This window comes from Chiloscyllium plagiosum, chromosome 11 (genome assembly GCF_004010195.1).
Source record: "Chiloscyllium plagiosum isolate BGI_BamShark_2017 chromosome 11, ASM401019v2, whole genome shotgun sequence".
In the NCBI taxonomy this organism is placed as follows: domain Eukaryota; kingdom Metazoa; phylum Chordata; class Chondrichthyes; order Orectolobiformes; family Hemiscylliidae; genus Chiloscyllium; species Chiloscyllium plagiosum.
The window spans coordinates 36,796,863-36,817,141 of record NC_057720.1 but is presented as its reverse complement, the minus strand read 5'-3'; the positions used below and the strand labels follow the sequence as shown (position 1 = coordinate 36,817,141).

At 35.3% G+C, this 20,279-nt stretch overlaps 1 protein-coding gene across 1 annotated transcript in view; it reads right to left on the bottom strand.

Moving 5' to 3' along the window:
* Nucleotides 1-372: 372 nt before the first annotated feature.
* Nucleotides 373-20,279, bottom strand: part of LOC122554300 (dual specificity testis-specific protein kinase 2-like) — a 35,785-nt gene continuing 15,878 nt past the window's right edge. Inside the window, exons 5-6 of the mRNA XM_043699101.1 lie at nt 14,784-14,925; nt 373-9,180 (exon numbers count right to left, since the gene is read on the bottom strand). Of these exons, the coding sequence (XP_043555036.1) occupies nt 8,150-9,180; nt 14,784-14,925 (1,173 nt within the window). The 3' untranslated portion in view covers nt 373-8,149. The remainder of the gene's footprint in view (nt 9,181-14,783; nt 14,926-20,279) is intronic.

Here is a 20,279-nt window from a genome sequence, read left to right as displayed (position 1 = left end):
TAAGATTCTTTTCCTCAGCATTGAAGGTTGCGTGTCGTTGCATTGTGTTTTTAGTACCATTTAATTCAATTTTCTATAATTGAAGTCTGGTAGTGTTTTAACACAATTCTGGATTTAGGCATCACACTGCTTGTGGTGAGACTCTCGAAAGATTGTCAGTTTCAGAAAGCTTAGTTTTAATGTAGTCAGTACTGCAAAATATGGGTTAATATTTACAGCAAAGACTAAAGGTATATCAGATTTTCTACAGCAATGTCTTGTGGTTGCTTGACCATTCTAGAGTGAATGGTTTTGTGATATATGCCCATATCCAAAAGGAGAGCAATGCAGTTGCTTACTCAATATAAGTCACAAAACAAACTTGCTACAAGATTGTTCTTAAATTATAGCTTTAATTAGAGATCTGAATATTAAGACATTTAGCAAAAACCCCTTCATAAATAAGAAAATAGATCTACAATCATCATCATTTTCATCCTGTTGCAAAGAGAAAAACATTTTTGCATAGAAATGTAGTGACAAGAAAGGCTTCTTATTACAAGTGCAAATGATCTAGTTGATACAAGTGTTGTAACTGCAAACTGGCAAAGGAATTTTTACAGTTTAATTGTTCAAGTTTATAACAAATTAGGAAATTATTTTGTTGTATTTGAAAGTACTGAGCCACAATTCAAAATTATATCAATGTTCCCCTATATCTTCGTTCTTTTTCTGAATGCAAGTGATACAAGAACCGATTAAGTATATCTAGACAGAACATGCTACATTCTGCCATTACCAATGCCCTTTTAGACTGGAGACTTTAACATTTTGTAAAGTTTCTGTTGTAGCACATAGCCTTAGCATTAGTTATAACTATAAAAAAAAATTGCAATCAACCTTTCTCAAAGTATACGACCGCATATTATGCCCACCTTGTTCAGTAACATGGGGTTATATTCCTGAAAAGATGTTCCCTTACAATAACTGTTCCTTTCCTCTTAAAAAGGAAAGATGACTTTCTACTTGAAACAGCACTTCCGTTTTTGTGTTATTTCAAGGCAAACTGGTTGCAGGAAAAACTGCAAATTGGCCTCTGATTCATTTGTCAACATTCAATATTTCCAGAGAGGGGGAGGAAAGCAAAGCAAAGGGTGCTTCCAGGAAAAATATAATTTACTGTAAAACTTTCAATTAAATGATCAGAAATCTCAAATTTAAGTTGCTGATATTTAAGAAGAATGAAAAAGCTCTGATTTAGCAGTTACGATAACACTTCATGTACTGGGCATTATTATTTGTATTATACATATTTTCTGATAGTATTCCAATTATTTGGGGATAGTAGAAGTGAAAATGGCAAGGCAATAGATTTCTTGTTGGATATCAGAATATTTGTGACGAAGAACACAGGTATCAATCTTTTTCTATAGCATGATTGCAGTTCTTGACGTAATGAGTAACTGGCAGATGACAATTTCAGCTATCTATTCAGCTAAACCTGATAGATAGTATGCAATAGTAAAAAGTATTTACCAGTCAACTGCAGTATTAAAATTCACAGGGATTTTTCCATAATTATTACAAAAATAAAGAATTCTTCTAAATCTCAAGCAGGCAAAAATACCTGAAATAAAAATTACCATTCTGAACTATTGTGACTAAAAGTTTTTCAAAACCTGAACTCTCAAAATAGTTTCCCAAGCTGTACAACTGAAAGCATTAGAAAAGTTTTTCTTTCATGCGGGCAGTAAGCTTCAGAGTGGTCTCACTTTTGACAATATCATGACAAAAATGTTAAATTTGCTGGTGGATGGAGAGTTGCAAGCAAAACAAAATCCAATAATTCTAATGTTTCCAAGGTACTTACTTTAAAAATGCATTATGATTACTATAGCAGGTTCCATGGTTGAAACGGCACACTTCACATAGTAATTCAAACACAGTATCTGCTCAAATCAAACATCAATAATATGTCATGATCAGCAAAAGCAGTTAAGACTATTTGTTGCTACACGTTGTGTACAGGAAAACTAAAAATACCAGAGACATTGAGGTATTATAAACCAGGATTGTAATAATTAGAATGGAAAGCTAGTTATTCATTAAAAGCTTTCCTGCACTCTGAACAATTGGAAAAAATCACCTGTGTTAATTTGAGCTAAGGTATGCACCACAATCTGGGGCTATATATCTCTTGCAATGTAGTAGTATTGTCGTGACCTATTTTGTGGAACGATTTAATATTCTCAATTTTAAAACCGTAGTTTTCTGTATATTAAATGGCTGTTTGAACCTGGAATAGGTAAAATAGATGGGAAGCAAATCAAACCTAATCTCGTGATTAAATTTAAACAATGAGTTTAGCAATTATTGAATTGTTTCATCTAAACAGGTGTTCTATAATGGACAAAAATGGCAATTTAGTTTTAATTTGGAAATTAATTCAGAAAATGAGTCACAGCAAAATGCTTTGGTTTCTCCCAAATATACTAAAGTTTAAAGCCTAGCAATCAGTACATTGAAATTTATTACCAAAATTATACACTTCCATCTTGCCAAACTGTTTTAATTAGTAATACATAGTGCACAATAATGTACCTTTTGGGAAAAATTCCACTAGGTGCAGGAAATCAATTTGTGAGCTCATCACTATTACTTAGACAGGCAGCTCAAATCTTAGGACTAATCGAAACAAAGGAATACTCCTGCATGAAAATAAGCAAACTCCTGTTCATATTGCATCTGATCAGCAGCTGAATCACAAAGCAATTCCCATTCAAACATATAATAAATGGTTCCTGAAAAATTAAACTGATCCAAATGTATCATTTCTGTAAATTACTGGTATGGTACAAATGGATTTAAAGTTGAATAACCTGTTGCTTCTCCACTTATAGTGGACACATTACTTAGCTGGAACTTCTACACAGATCAGAGTGCTTAGTCCACTTGATGCATTCTATTTCAACAAAAATAATTGCTTTTCCCAAGCATAGGTTGCAAAAGTCAGATATTCACTTCGGGTCGGTACATTTTTATGTATTTTATATATAAGCCTTTTTATAATTTATATGCAGCATCGTGTAGCAAGTTCTTCAAAACTGTAGGTAACTGCAGATGAATTACACAACCCAGCATTACAAAGCAGGCTACAGATTTGTATCCTCCTTGTACCTCTGCACACTCCCTCCATAAGCCTGTATTTAAAAAACGTGCAGACTTGTGCTTCAGTTGCACAGCATATTTGGTATTCAAACATACTGATATTAGGTTTTCCACACTAAATTCCTGCATTGTCGGGTATAGGGTTACAAAACATTGAGTGCACATATGAAATACTAATATCCATATATTGAGCAACACTCATATGGAAATGTCACAATGAAATGGAAAAGTACCAAACAAAGAATAAACTCGTGCCTCGGTTCAAAAGCTGTGATCTACATGGTTCATGCATAACTTAAAATTCCAAACTAAAGTACTATAAGGTCATTTCAAAACTACACTTTGATCAGAAGCAAATGCTTTTCTACAGCCTCAAGATACTCCAAGTGCTTTACAGCCAATGGAATACTTCTGAAGTATAGTTACTGTTGTAAAGTAGGAAATTGAGTAGCCAGTTTGGATATAGCAATTACAGTAACAGAAGACAATACATTATCTGCCTTTTTGTTCCCTAAAATGATTAGTAGAGGGAAAATATATTGGTCAGGACACCAGGAAAATAATACTGCTATTATTGCATGGTGGATGAGCCTGTACAAGATCCAATTAATATCTCAACCAAGAAATGACACTCCCAGCAATGCAAAGTACTCACTACTACACTGAAGTGTCAACATATTTAGTGTACTTAAATATCAAATGAGACTTGAATCCACAATCTTCAGACTCAGACAGAAGTGCTACTGCTGAGCTAATGCTGATATAATCCATGCAATCAGTCGGAATGATTGAAGCTATATTTTCAACTTTGTAACAACTGCTATATTACAAACAACAAGCATATTTAAAACCTGGTATTTATCACTTTGATTTAATTCCTTATCCACGATCAGAATCTTTCAATGAAAGATATGCCTAAATATTTCCATTTAAGCAAGCATTAAATTTGAATGGACTTCGCCCTTATTATTTTGGATAGGTTTTCTTCTCACCCCAGTGAAACATTGCAGTGTAAACAGTCTGAAATTCTTGCAATTAAATGCAAGGGCAAAGAGCTTGCGGTGTCATTACTGGGAACCAATAATCAAATATACAGAAATTCAAAATAATTTACAAAAGCCACATGCCTTTTTGTGCAAAATCTTTTGTGCAATCACAAAGTGAAGCCAAACCATCAGATTCCTGTCATTCTATTCTACACATTATACATTACATTCTGTAGAAATACAGAGTCATGTTAAGAAAGTGGATCTTTTTACCTCAATCGCTGTTATTTGTTGGTGTTCACCCAAATATTCATAAAATCAAATGGCCTTGAACTTAGCTACACACTAACAACTATACAATGCAACTTGCTGTTGCAAATGCATGTGTTTTTAAGTTTGTCGGGATGGAGGAATTTGGATGCCCAGCTTTGCTTCTTGTACATTAGTGACATTGTTGATCAAAATGAAAACCAGAAGGTATTTTAACATGAGATTCCATTTGGTTTCCGACTGGTTTAGTGCTGAAATACCTTTTGTCTCACAATAGAATGCAAAAAAAATCAAGACTTCAGTTGCATTATCTATTGCAAAGTCATACTTTCTGTATTAAATTGTGAAACTGTAGTAGCACACATGATGTAAAAGCTATACTATACATTACGTCTCAACTGTGTCTAATTTCCTGAAAACATACACTACAAGCCAAACTAGCACAAAGCCCACTATTGATCAGGATTCAATGTTTGAGATGAGGGCAAGTAGTGATGGTTAAGGAGAGCCAATAAGTGATTGATTTGGCATCTTGGGCCATTACAACAATTTTTTTTATTTTAAAAAGGTGCTAAACTTCTGTGCAAGTGTATGCCTCTCTTGAATCAAATAGCACATAACTGCTACATGCCAAATGAGGGAAGAATTTACATACTTCGTACCCTCCGAAGATGTAGTGTGTTTTGGGCACATTTCTACATAAAACTTGCTGAACTCAGTTAAAATTCTTTTGATATACAGTATGTAAATATTAATGCAACCATATCCATATGTTGTAAACCTCTTACTAATTATATTTTCATTCATTGTTATTCAGCCAAGTTTAGGGCAGGTATTTTCAGAACAATCTTTTTGGCATCAAATATACACAGCTGAGGGCCAACTGAAATACCTCCACGCTCCAAGTCAAGGCTTGCAAATAAAGGCTTTTGGATAAGAAAACAGTGTCCTTCTTGCTTATTGAGCCATTTCTTAGATGGAACCAAAGTCCTTTCAAGAGCTCAAACAGAACTAAAACTCTTATAATTTTGCAAGTGGCAAAGGATTTATTTTACCCAAAATGTTAGGGTTAGCCAGATTCAAATATCAACAAACAATATATGACAGCAACAAGTACGCCTTACTATGTTCCCTTGTTTGCTTTCTTCCCAAAAGACTGTATTTTTATTATTCAACTTCTTCTCTTGCTGCATATGGTTAACTTTGATTCCATTGATAACTTTATCCAAATCAACATGCTAGTAACTCTCCTTAATTAGTACATATTGCATGTCTATGTACTAATTATGTACCTTTGGAATCAGTCGCCCACAAGCCTTTTATTTGCACATTCTACTTGGGAAATCGATTCATAACTGCATAAGAATTTTAATTTACACCAAAAATTATGGTTTTTGATCAAAATTAGGTCACTTCTTGGGGTCTCCATAAATTACAACACTCAAAATAGTATGGGTTTTCACTTAATGCTGTTTTTGTAACCCAAATCAAGGCCAATATAAAGACTGGGGAAGGATGGTCCCAAGATAAGTGGTTCACCTTTCTAAAATAAAACATCAAGCTATGTGGTACATTATGCCGAAATACAAAATAGTCCTTTTCCCCAGCAAAAGATGTAATTTGCAAAATATATAATTTAGTAATCAAGGCAGATAAAGAATACAATTTCTATCACCAACTTTGTCAAAATGGTAAACTGACTAGAATTACAAGATCTCTTCACTCTAGTATTAGATTTACAAATTTCTCTATTCAAAGACTCTTGTTGACAATCAAATCACAAATCAAGCTTATATGCTATTTTAGAAAACTATTTACAAAGACAATCTTCGATATTACAAATGTTTGAGACATTAAAAATTAAGAACTGTCCAAAAGTCTCTATTCACACTCTCAAGTTGTTCTCGTATGTTTGCAGAGTGATTTTATGAATTGAACTAAAAAATCCTGTGGATATGGTGAATACAAAAAAAAACTCAAAATAATGTAAATAACACATATCAAGCCAAAGTAATGAGTCAAATGCGTTGTTCAGCTTGACCAAGTTTTTTTTTTAAAACAATGAACTGCTGCTTCACCATTACTGTACTGTAATTGGAAAATCAAATTGGATGCTAAATAATCACTGGTAGTCCCAAGATGAGAAAATACACAAAATTTTAACGAAATGAAAGAAAGTGTTATAAATTCATGGGCCTCAACACCAAAATATTCCCCATCAACTAATTTGTTCATTATGTGTCAAAACTGATTAGATCAGAAAATATCTGCAATATAGCTTTGGAAAAACCTGGAATATGTTTAAACAATGAGTCAGGTTAACTGAAGATGATTTGAAGTAAATTTCCCATTAGTTCAGATGAACATCAAATGTACCAATTTATCTTGATACTGACTTATTGTTAATAGATCAGATCCATATCAATAGCGCTACTTTAAATGGAGTGTAAAAGAACCATTACTTTATAATTCACATTCATGGTTAAAACCTAATTAACTGAACATATACAACAGGGCAATCTAGGTTCTACAAAGTGCAGCACTAGATACGTATAAGATACTTCAGCACAGGTACAGAAAGGACAGTAACAGAAAAGGCAAATAAATGTCTGACACAGCCTAGCTGCCAATTACAAGGCAGTAGAAACCGTTGTGGAAAACATTTACTGCAATGCATTTTTGGGAGACAAGAGGAAGAATATATCCAATTCAAACAAAATTGCCGCATTATAATGGAACTGCATTTCACAGGATTCAAAAAGATAAATACACCTTGTGTTGATTTGTAAATTAAATATTCTTCACACTAATTCTGAGGGTTGACCCACCATAAGCTATATTTAATATGGCACCATGCTGCTGACTCCAGTTACAGTAGTCCAGGTTGAAATACAAAATATACAGTAGTAACATCTTTCAAGCTATAGGAAAGAAAGAAAGTGATTAAGTGCTTCTCTTGTATAAAAAACCTTGATGACTTGTCTTTAATGTGAGTAAATTTAGAAAATTTAAACAAATTTAGAAAAAATATATTTTTTGCAGACAAAGGAAAAACTATACTGACAGTCAGCACAGTTTATTACATTCAGGTACCCTAAACATGCAAGCTTTCTTATACTGAAACTCTGTTCCTAACAATCTTATCTCAAGCAGACTTGGGTGCAAACATGAAGTAAATATACTCCCCTTTACTCAAATAACCTTCCTGCAGCACAGATATGATCTTGACAAGAAAAATACAAAGTAAGAATTATTTTATAATTAACGTGCCCGCTAGGTTTTCATTAAAATGATAGCTACCTGTGATACAGCAAACTGCATCAGAATTGTGGAAAGTTTTAAAGAACCTTATTTGATTGACAGAAGAATGGCTAACACATTTGTTCAAATCATTAGTGATCCTACAAATACTGGAAGTTGCAAATGGATATACTGCTTATGTGCTCATACTGATATTAAAAAAGGAGTGTGGATAGACTACTGTCATAAAGGTTCAAATTAACTTGCAGAGGATCCAAAGTCTACTCGAATGAGATAACTTAATACTGGCCTATCATCACATATTAAGCCAAGTAATTTATCAGAACAGACTGATGTCTATGGTACCAGCACCCACCTGCCAAAATAGCTTTGGAATTCGAGTCTCTCATATATACCTTTTCTGACAAAATAAAATAACATTTTTATTATGCAGAAATAGCTGTTATATGAAGCCTCTCCGAACAATGTTAGTACATGCATGCCTTTCAAATGTCACATTTTGACTGAAGATGACATGGATTTGAGGCCATGCATGGAGTCAGTACTACAGATGGATGCTCTTCCATGTCAGAAGCTTCAGGTAGAAAAACAGAATCACTTGGGTCCACTTCATCTCGTTTCAGAACTGTATTTACATGGAAAGATGACTTGGGTTCTGGTATCGCTAACTTAGACAGGTGCCTCTGCATTTCCTGTTCCTCCATTTCTTCACCAGAAACTAAGCTATTCCAATGGCTCAATGATGCACCATCTAAATTTGGTCCATCATCTCCAGTTATATTACTACAATTCAAACTTTCTTGCCCAAGGACAATCATACTTTCATTGGTTTTTAGCTTTAATAGTTTCCTGTTCTTTGCACATGATTCATTTTCATCCTGTGGGCATTCACTTGCTGAACAGTCCATATCAAAATGTTTTAATGATTCAGATTCCAGTGTCTGTGGTTTGAACTTAAATGGTGGAATTTCCAACTCAGAGTACAAGGAATTGCTTGACTCTTTTTGCCGCACATCTGTTTCTATCTGCATAGGGTCACATTTACCAAGCTTTAATGAAAAGGGCCCAAAACTGTGACATTCTTTTGTTGAAAGATCAGGAGAAGCCGGAAGGGACCTATATTGTCTTTCAGAGAGTAAAGATTCCTGAAAATCTCCACTGCAGCACTGTTTCACCTGGGATGTTGAAGTGACTGGGTACTTTGCAGCATCAGGTGATGGCAGGTCAAATGCAAGTGATATTACTGATTTACTTGGTGTGTCCACGAATTTGATCTTTCCACCTTTCAGATCCTGCCTAGCATCGAACGGGTTAACCTTGCGTGACGTTCCTTTGCAAGGGGTATAGTAAGGATCTTGGACATTAATCTTCCGACTCCCTTTTCGTGTGAAGAAGTCTGACTGACTACGAGAAAGCCATATATTTCGACGAGGTCGAGGAGATTTGGGAGGAACCTTATCACCTGGAAGTCTAAGGGGGCTGCACCTTTTTATCGCCAGTCCTTTCTCTCCTGCACCTACAAGCAATCACAAAAGAGTTTTAGGACAAAGAGTATTATGATCACAGTTCCAAGATTATTATAAGCAATCAATTTACCAGAAACAAATGTTCTACATAAAACAATTTGGCAGAAAAGCTACCATGTTATTAAGAAATGGATTAGTCCTTCTGTCCATTAATTTTTTGAAGTATGCTAGTTTACACATGAGCACTTCCCAGATAAACATTAAACAAATGCTCAATTCACATTTTCTATTGCACAACATACTGAAAAGTTGAAGGAAAAAAAGAGTATATACACCAAAAGCAAACATTAATACAGTGGCAATATTTGCAATTAAATAAAAAAGTGACAATTTTAATATTTTGGTTTAAAATCTATAAAATGTCTCTTCCTACCAAAATTCAAACATGGCTGTTTTCAGGAACAAATGGACCTGATATTAACAACTCCTATTAAAAGTGAATAAGGATAAAAAAAGGACAGAGTGGGTGGGGTTAACATTACAATGTGGAAACACATGCATTTTTTAAAACTCCTGGCCTGTTGCGCATGTGTTCAATTTTAGGAGATGGGATATTTCAATCAATCATATTTAAAATCAACCCAATTACAGGTCAGATTTAAATTTTAACAGCTGCTAAACCGCGTTTTCCCAGAACTCACCTGCTGCAATTATGAAAAAAGGAGGTATAAGGAGTAAGCAGAAGAATACAGTAGGAACATGTGGAGAAAAACTTCAAAAGATTTACCAGACCTATATTGTAATAATCTATGATTCTCCAACTTGTTTTCAGAAGACAAGTATACCTCAATACAGGCAGAATTTCTATACAAGCCAGCATTATTAAAACCACATCTAGCCCCCGACAGAGGTCAAAAATTAAGAGACAGTCAGCTCAAAATGTGTACATTTTCTATGAGTGGCACTGGAAGAGTCTTGGAAAACCACCAAGTTAGTTCTTACCTCCTCCAGTAGTCGTGCCACCTCATTTACATTACAATGCTACATCTGGCAGCAATAATGCAATGTAATGGGGTACCTGTATTTTTAAATAAAAATATACAGCTCTTTTAGTGCAAATTAGGACAAAGCCATTTAAACTGACCCTTTAGCACATGGCTTTAAACAATCTGGTTTCCTATCCTGGAGGACTTTTCCCCCCAATTATCAGTCCTGTTTAGAAAATAAAACACTAGCTGAAATGAATGTCAAAAGATATTGGTACCTATTCTATTACCTGTTCAAGCCCTTCTTGTTATTGGTCTCTGCAACAGGACCATACAAAGCAACAAAGTTAAGCCCAATCAAGTTTTTTGCCTGCACAAACTGTCAAGTGAAGCTAATTGGATTGTCCAGAATTAGAATCATTTACTCTTCCATTCCCTAGCTCAACATGTATTAAAATCCGTGGATGGTTGGGTTGCTTATCTGTTGAGCATTTAAGGTAAATCTATTGAATCCCAAATCTTTGCACTTAGTGGTAATAAAGCAGACCAAAACATGCCATTGTTTAGTCACTGTGAAAAGACAGAGGCAGATCTTTATTCCAAAAATCACTTAGGAAATAAGCAAGAAAGTTGCAGCTTTCAGCAGGGTTTGACAGCCAACTAGCTGCACTGTGCACATTAATCCTAACATTTTTTAGTTATATATAAGCACATTTTATACTGAAGATCTTTTTAAAAAAAAAACAGGCACCCAAGAAATATTAACTCATTTTTCTATTGCAAGTATACTCACTGATATAAACATAACTTTGAACTATGGTAATATTGAATAAAGAGATGGCCCAATTGTGACATGTTGATTGTCATAAAAACCTATTTGGTTCACTAATGTCCTTTAGGGAATGAAATCTGCTGTCCTTATTTGATCTGGACTACGTGAGACTCCAAGCCCACAGTGATATGGTTAACTCTTAATTGGGCAAGAAGTGTAGTCCTAGCCAGTGGCACCCACATCCCATGAACAAATCAAAAAAAAAAACTTTCTTTCAAACCCTGCTCAATCTCCTCTTAGTGAAGTAAGCTTGATAACTTATTCTACATGTTGCTATTTCTATCATTACCCAGGATTAAACTTACCCCATTATACTTCAGCTCAGTAATATTCAAGTGGAGTTAATATAGTCATGACTCCATTTAATAAAGATATTTTAGGCATTTTTGAGATGGTTAAAATACAATAGATTGAAATAAACAAAATAAATGCTAGAGTATGCAGTACTGATAAGGGACCTTAACAGTACAGTAAATGTGACTTCAGACGACGAAATGTGTGATTTACTGCTGGCTTTTTAGTTCAATTTACACAAATCATGAAGGCTTTGTGCCTGGAAGGTGTTGTTATTAACATTAAAAGCTACAAGTTTAAGAGATCTTAAAGTTAGCTCCTTACGTATTGTTTTCCTCTTTTCCTGCTCTACCCAACATTTAGTATACGGAGGAACCGCAGTTATCTGAAGGACACAGGCGGGAGTATTTTATTTGGTTAATCAAATACCGGATAATCAAATGCCAGATAATAGTTAGTCGTGCATTGGGACCTTGTGATCTTGTTCGGATAATCCGAAATTCGGTTAATCGAATGGCGGATATTTAAGGTTCCTCTGTATTTTAATTATGCTATTACTTTATATCTGAATCCATTAAAAGGGACTGGTTATAGGAGCAACACTGAAACCAAACACTGTTGTAAACACAAGTTCAAAAGCAACCATGGCAGCTGTGGAACTTTAAAAATCAATATATTAGTAAAATTGGAATAAAAAGCTACGTCTTATTAACACTGAACCTGAATCATCTGATCGTTGCAAACACTGTGCTGGTGGGGAAACCTCCAGACACAATAAATCAGGATAGAATTAATAGCACACTTTTTTGTCCATGTGACTCAGGATAGCCAGCATGGATTTCCTAACGGGACAGTTACGTTTCACAAGCTTGTACAGTTTTTGAAGAGATAACAGAGTTAACGACAGACTTCATGATAGCATTTGATACAGTGCTACACAATAGACCTACAAGAAAAAAAAATCAGTGCTCATGGAAAGGGACACTAGTAATGTTGGTACATAACTGGTGAATGATTGTAAACAGATTAATAGTTCATACATACTTTTCAGGCTTGAGGAAAGCTTGTATGGGAGTTTCCAGGGGTCATTATTGGAACTTTTCCTGATTTATACTTATCAAATAGATCTTAGCATACAGAGTACAATCTCAAAGGCTGTGAATGATACAAAATGTTGTTCCATTGTAAATTATGAGGGCGATAGTGGAGAACTCCAAAAGGATATTGGCAAGTTGTTGGAGTTGTTGGCAAATGAAATTCAATGTGAATAAGTGAGAGATGATACATTCTGGTACAAAGAATGTGAGACAATATTAAATAAAGGATACTAGTGGATATGTACAAGTAGGGTAACATGGGCATATCTGTGCACAATTAGAAGTAGCAATACAGATGGGAGGGAGCAGTTAATAAAGCATAAAGTATCTTGGAATACAGAAGCAAAACGGGTTATGTTAAATTCGTGAGGGTTAAAACTCAGCTACAGTGCTATGTACAGTTCTGGTTACACACTTCAGAGGGATCTGAACCCATCAGAAAAGAGGGGAAAGTTTATAGGAATGGTGCTAGGGTCATGAAGATGGATTGAAGGTGTGGTGATCTTTCTTGAAAAGGAGACAACCAAGAGGAGATTTGATAAAAGTTTTGAAAATCACAAGGGTCTGGATAGATAGAAAGAAACTATTCTCACTCATAAAAGGCTCAGGAATAAAACAACATAGTTTGAAATGTTTGAAAAAAAAATGGAAATGCAATGTTAGAAAAAAATCCTTCTTAAAATGAATACTAACTTTGTCACTCTACCACTGTCATCACACCAGAGGATCAATGTTGGTTCAATAAGTGCAAGAGTGTACACCAGAAACAGAACCAAACATTGTAAAAGAAAAGGTACCAATCTGGTGAAGCATGGCATCGCATATCAATGTGAAAAACTGCACAGCTACACCCTGTTGACAAATAGCAGGACAAATCCAACCAAGACAGTTACTGCTTTCACTTTAAACTTGATCATGTGCTAGCAAGTAACACATGTCCAGCAACAACCCACTCTGACACTCAATTGGTATTTCACTAGTCAGCTCCTAACCTCATCGCAAACTTGGTTTTAACATTAACATTTAACAAGAGAACTGAACATCAATTATAATTTGGAGCAATTGTTCTGCAAAATAAGCACTGCCCACATACTGCGCAGTTCATAGTGACCAGTTTCAATGCCGATGCATGCAGAAAGATCTGGGGAATTCTGGAACAATTAAAAATAATCATAACAATTTCCAAAACAAAATTAACTTACAGCTGTCTAAATACAAAACAATATGGTCAATATGGAATTGCATACCTTTCAGGATCCATGTATAGGAACACTGCAAATTCAGAGGTGTTAGCAAACAATCAGGGTAGTTTCCACTTTGAATGCAATCAGGAAACTGGATTTAAACTGTGGTAGAATTGCTGCTTCTTGCTAAGTGTTTTAAGTTTTCACCCAATTCATTTACAATAAACAAATTTAGCATCTTCCACAAACCAGTCAGCATAAAAGGAATGTAATTTGCATTCTTCTGTTGAGTTCAAAATATTCATAATGCAATTAAGCCAGGTAACTTATTACAGTTTGAGTTAAGAATGGATTTAACTCAAAAAAAATTTAAATTCAAGTGTCTAGTCTTCCTCCACTTGTAGGTAACAACTGCACATCATTGAAAATTACTTGAGAATTAAGCTGAATACTTTGAGTTTCATTAATGCATATCAAGCATAAATTGTTATTCATGAAAAAGTATCCTAAACTAGTGTTTCCTAATTTTACTGACAGAGTTGTGTTTAATTTTTACACTTTGACCTCTTGTCCTAGACTTCCCAAATGAAAAAAAAATTCTTCCCATGTACCCACTCTCTCTCATCACCTTGAAAATTTCAATAAAATTATCTCAACCTTCTTACAATCCCATTGTGGGAAATGCAAATGAAGAAATTAAGTGACACTTCACTATTTAACTAACTTCACCAAAAATCATGATGGTTAGGATTACAATGTTAAACAAGAAAACAGCACTTAGCAGTTTCTTAGCAAATAAAATGTAAAAACACTGAAAATATGCAAACTAGTATTTTTAAAAAATTCAAGTTGAAAAGCCATTCAATGTCCACAAAACAAAACTATCAGTCTTTGACCATCAACTTTGCCCATTACTTTAATCTGGAGGCACATTCAGCTTCTGAATCTCCTCAGAATTTCTCGAGAAGCTGAAGAAATGATTTTTGAATAAAGATTGGAAACCACACAGCTCTATTGCACCGAACATAATACCAGCCTATTTCACCCCTTTTGTCCAAGTAATACTGATGCAAACTCTAACCCCATCTCATTTATGGGTGCACTGGATTCATTCAACAGTAGGATCCAATACAATTGGTTTTATGCAGTTAAATATACAGTAAAGCAAAATTAACTTCCATTAATAAAATTGTATTATTTGGCCTCTGATTTTTCTCACTAAAAAGTGTCTATCTGGCCATTAAAAAAAAATTTGCTTACTTTTCTGAAGATTAATTGGCTTGGTTTCTCTACCTTCTTCACTGTTTGCACATTTCTCTTGGTCTTCCTCTTCTAATTGTGGCATTATCTCTTCTATCATTTTCACTATTTCTGGAAAGGATGGACGAAGCTTTGGATCCATCTGAAGAGGAAAACACTGTCCTTATTGAAGTAAACACAGTACTTCACAGTTAATAGGTTTAAATTTTAAATTCAGAAACTTATATATACACAAAACCAAACTGAGAACAACTTTACTATTACAACCTTTTGAATGTCTGTTCCCTCTGGGTTGCATTACAATTTTTCCTGTTTTCTAATGCTGCAAAATTTTAATTTATTAAAAACAGTTACTTATAATTAAATATTTGACTTCTTTAACGATAATGCTATTTATTTCATAAAAGAATATCATTTCATTTTTAAGTTAAAAAGTATTTTTAACACACAAGTGTAATATGGATCAAATACTTAAAAGGTCCCACTGGAATTTCCTAACTATATACTGAGTCATTGCAGTAACATATTGAAACAGTGGTCTCATTTTTCTGCCATTTAATGAAATCATGGCTAACCTATGACTTAAATTCATGTGCTCACCCTTTCCTGTATTTCTTCAGGCCTTTGGCTACTTATCAAGCATACATTGTTATTCATGAATAAAATATCCTAAACTAGTGTTTTCTAATTTTACTCCTAGTTGGGTTTAATTTCTACGCATTGATCTCTTGTCCTAGACTTTCCAACCAAATGAAAAAAAATTCTTCCCATGTACCCACTCTCTCTCATCACCTTGAAAATTTCAATAAAATTATCTCAACCTTCTTACAATCCCAGTGGGGCAAATGCAAATGAAGAAATTAAGTGACACTTCACTATTTAACTAACTTCACCAAAAATAATGATGGTTAGGATTACAATTTTAAACAAGAAAACAACCCTATCAGCTGATTTATGTTAAAACAGAATAACATTAAACAGGGATGTACAATATATTAAGACTGGCACTTCATTACCATTCAATTATTTTCTGTGTGCAGAGGTATTTCTGCAGGGTAAGGCATGTGTAGCATATATATAAAAAGATTAGGAAATAACATATAGACACAAAGAGAAACTGTAAATTCTGCACAATGCGTATGCCATACTTAGTACTTTTATCAAACTTGTTGGATAAAACTGTTGTAACCATTGAGTCAAATGTGTTACATAAATCAAAAGTTATCATGGCTATATGCTATAATTTAATTTGAAATAGGGGACAAAGGTGAGTAGTTATGGCGATCAGGAATAGCAACATCTAGCAAGAAAGGATATGAATAACAAAAGGTTAAAAAAGAGAATATTGGTAACAACAAAGAAAGGATTTGTTTACACCATTAGTGGGCAGCTACAGATCACTTAGCAGCGGAAAACAAATGCAAGTGACATCTTATATATAAAATGAGCTATATCATGAAGATGTGCTTAGAATATAATATTAATTTCTAATTTTATTGATGTTTTCATATTTTGGCCATCTTAAAAGGCAGTTTTTAAACTGAAAAGAAGGTGACAAACTTAAGATGGATTAAACTAATTGTTGAGACACATTCCATTTTCTTGGGACAGAGATAAAATAGCCCCAACAAGTAGATGGATTTCCTGGAAGTGATGATAGCTTCCTTCCTTTCTCATTAATGAAGTATGATCTATTCAGAAGATAATGGCCAGACATTTAAATTTAATCACCTGAGCTATGAAGCAATGGCAAAAAGAAGCTTTGAGAGATGTGAATTAGCTCTCCATATTCGTTGGGAAATTCAGTCAGAATGGAGAGGTCATGTGACAAACTTTCAGTATGCGTGCTTGAATTGGGATTTGGGCAGAAAAATCAGCTGCCCCAGTGAGCAGATCTCCTTCAACATTCAAAAGTTGGAATCCTATTTTGCTAAGAAAAAAGTTACATTTATATCCACAGCAGACAGAATTCTTATTGAAAGCCACTGAATGTTTGACAATAGCGAAAAAAGGGAAAATACCAGACAACACTGAAAAGCAATTGCCTTAGTTATACCAAAACATTCAGATACAGTAAAAAGTCATTAATTGTACTCTTTCATCTGCATTTTCAAGTTAAATATCCAATACTCGGTAAAACTGAATTCATTTTTTTCTTGGTTGAGGAGTGTGTGTTTATGCATGTTAGTAGGAACTAGGGTGTATCTGTAGAAAAGCAATAAACGTAATTCCTTACATATTAACTCAAGAATACTTACCTGGCTCAGGGCTGCAAATTGAGCAAAAAGTAAATTGGCAATTCAGCATCCTTCTAAAATTCAAAACCTCTACTACAACGAAACAAGGGGGAAAAGAAGAAAAATAGTCCATCATTTCTCACCTAATCATAGCAGTGACCACACCTAAACAAAACTCAACAGGGTGAAGTAGAAGGGGAAAGGGGAGTATTTATTATGTGCATAAGACATCTTTCTGACCTAATACACAAGCCAAACAAGGGAGACAACATAGCTAGTTCTAGCAATGGGAAATGAACCAGTATACACGTGGGAAGTAAACATGAGAGAAAATCGAGGAACTAATGATTAAAATGGAACATTGTTGAAGTTAATGGTCCAAAGTTTTATCTGCAACTTCCGCCATAATTTATACAATCTTCCCTTTGTAAATATATTTTCCTAGAGAACGTGGAGAAAGAAGATTGTGAATCAAAGAACTAAGAATCAGTGTTGAAGAAGATTTAAACCAGCTGGATCAATATGCTAATGAAACAGATAATCAGTATTGTGGAAATCTGCATTTCAAACACTTTCACTGAAATGTAATTATTTGCAGATAATTGCTTTGAGTTTCAGACACAGTCACCAATATTCAAGAATCTTCTAAATAGCTGATGCTTTTTAAACACTTTTTAATTCATTCACAGGGATGTGGGCATTGCTGGCCAGGCCAGCATTTATTGCCCATCCCAAATGGGAAGAGTCAACCACATTGCTGTAGGTCTGGAGTCACATGGAGGCAAACCAGGTAAAGATGGCAGATTTCCTTCCCTATTAGAGAACGAGATAGGATTTTCCCAACAATCGACAATGTTTCACAGTCATCATTAGACTCTTAATTCCAGATTTATTTTTATCGAATTCAAAATTCACCTAAAGAAATTCATCAAGTCTATTACAATAGGATTTGAACCTGGTCCCCAAAACATTACCAGGTCTCTGGATTAATTCCTGATGAAGGGCTTTGGCCCGAAATGGCAAATATCCTGCTCCTTGGATGCTGCGCTTTTCCAGCGCCACCCTCTTGACTCCGAATTAACAGTCTAGCGATAATATCCATGGGCTATTACCCTCCCCTTGGGAGGATTTATTTAGGAGAACAGCTGACAGCATTTAAACTGCCTCACAATTCTTAGATTAAACAAACTAGTGTGAGGGGACGTAATTAAATGGTGTCACTTGTTTCCTGATGTAAATGTGTTTCAATGTCCTAAGGATACTTGAAATATATCAAACATCACAACGGAGAAGAAGCAAATCAAACACCTTAACACATACCCCTTGCTGAACTCAATAAACTGAGCAGAGAATACACTGCACGTGATTTCATTGGCTTTTCCCATTCCTTCTGTAGACTAAAAGATAGGCCTTAAAGAAACTTCCGTGGGCCACCACTGCCAAAATAACTTTTTAACCCCAATTTTGTGGCAGGGATAGATAAATAGACCCAAAATTAAAATTTAGTACAGTTCAACCTTTCTGCACTTTTATGTAAAGAGAGGCTGATGCACACATGCAAAATAGAACAGAAAATGAGAGAGTGGGATGGGAAGAGGCAATTAAATGTTCATGTGGAGCATAAACTTGACTGTCTTCCTGGAATACACAACTTCAAAATGTTTTCACAGTTGCAAATGTACAGCAACAAGTTGCAATTATACAGCACACTTAATACGCAAATCAGAAGGAATACAATCTGACATAAATTCACACTCAGCTCAAAAGTGATTAAGGCAATGGGTCCAAACAAACAAAAACACCTCAAAAGAAGGAGTGATATGGAAAAGTCCCAGAAGGCAGATTTGGTCAAGGTGCAGAAGTAACAGAGTTGGTGTCATTGGTGACTTTAACTTCCCTAATATTGATCGGAACCTCCTCAGTTCAAATAGTTTGGATGGAGCAGTTTTTGTCAGGTGCGTCCACGAAGGATTCCTGACGCAATATTTAGGTAGGCCAACTAGAGGGGAGGCCATTTTGGATTTGGCGTTTGGTCAGGTGTCAGATCATTTGGTGGGACAGCATTTCAGTGACAGTGATTACAACTCTCTGACCTTTACGATAGTCAAGAAAAGGAATAGGAGCAGATGGAATGGGAAAGCATTTAATTGGAGGAAGGGAAATTACAATGCTATTAAGCAGGAACTGGGATGCCTAAATTGGGAACAGATATTTTCAGGAAAATGCAAGACAGAAATATGGAGATTGTTTGGGGAGCACCTGCTGATAGTGCTGGACAGGTTTGTCCCACTGAGGCAAGGAAGGCATAGTAAGGTGAAGGAACCTTCGGTGATAAGGGACGTAGAACATTTAGTCAAGAAGAAGAAGGAAGCTTACTTAAAGGTTGAGGAATCGAGGATCAGACAGGGCTCTAGAGGGTTACAAAGGTAACCAAGAAGGAACTGAAGAATGGGCTTAGGAGAGCTAGAAGGGCTATGAAAAAGCTTCAGCAGGTAGGAGTAAGGAAAACCCTAGGGTGTTCTACACTTAGGTAAGGAACAAGAGGATGGTCAGAGTGATTATAGTGGGGATCAGGGATAGTGGAACGAGCTTGTGCCTGGAGTCAGAGGCAGTAGGGGAAGTCCTTAATAAATCCTTTGCTTCAGTATTCACTACTGAGAGGGACTTTGTTGTTTGTGAGGACAGTGTGAAACAGGCTGATGTTAAGAAGGACGATGTGAAAATTTTGAAGAACATAGCGAAAGATATGTCCCCAGGCCAGATGGGATATACCCAAGATTACTATAGGAAGCGAGGGAAGAGATTGCTGTGCCTTTAGTGAGGATCGATGCATCCTCACTGTCCATTGAGTAGTGCCAGATGATTGAAGGATGACAAATGTTATTTCGTTGTTCAAGAAAGGGAATAGAGTAATTTGACATCTATGGTACGCAAATTATTAGAGAGGATTCTGAGAAACAGGATTTATGATTACTTGGAAAACCATAGTTTGATTAAAGATAGTTAGCATGACTTTGAGGGGGGCAGGTCATACCTCACAAGGATGTGAGGAAACACACTGATGGAAGGTAGAGCAGTGGATGCGATGTAATGGATCTTAGCAAGGCGTTGACTAAGGTTGCCCTTGGTAGGCCGATTCTGAAAGTAAGGAGGCATGGAATACAGGGAAATTTAGCTATGTGGATACAGATCGACTGGCCCATAGAAGAGGATGATAGTAGATAGAAAGTATTCAGCCTGGAGCTTGGTGACCAATGGC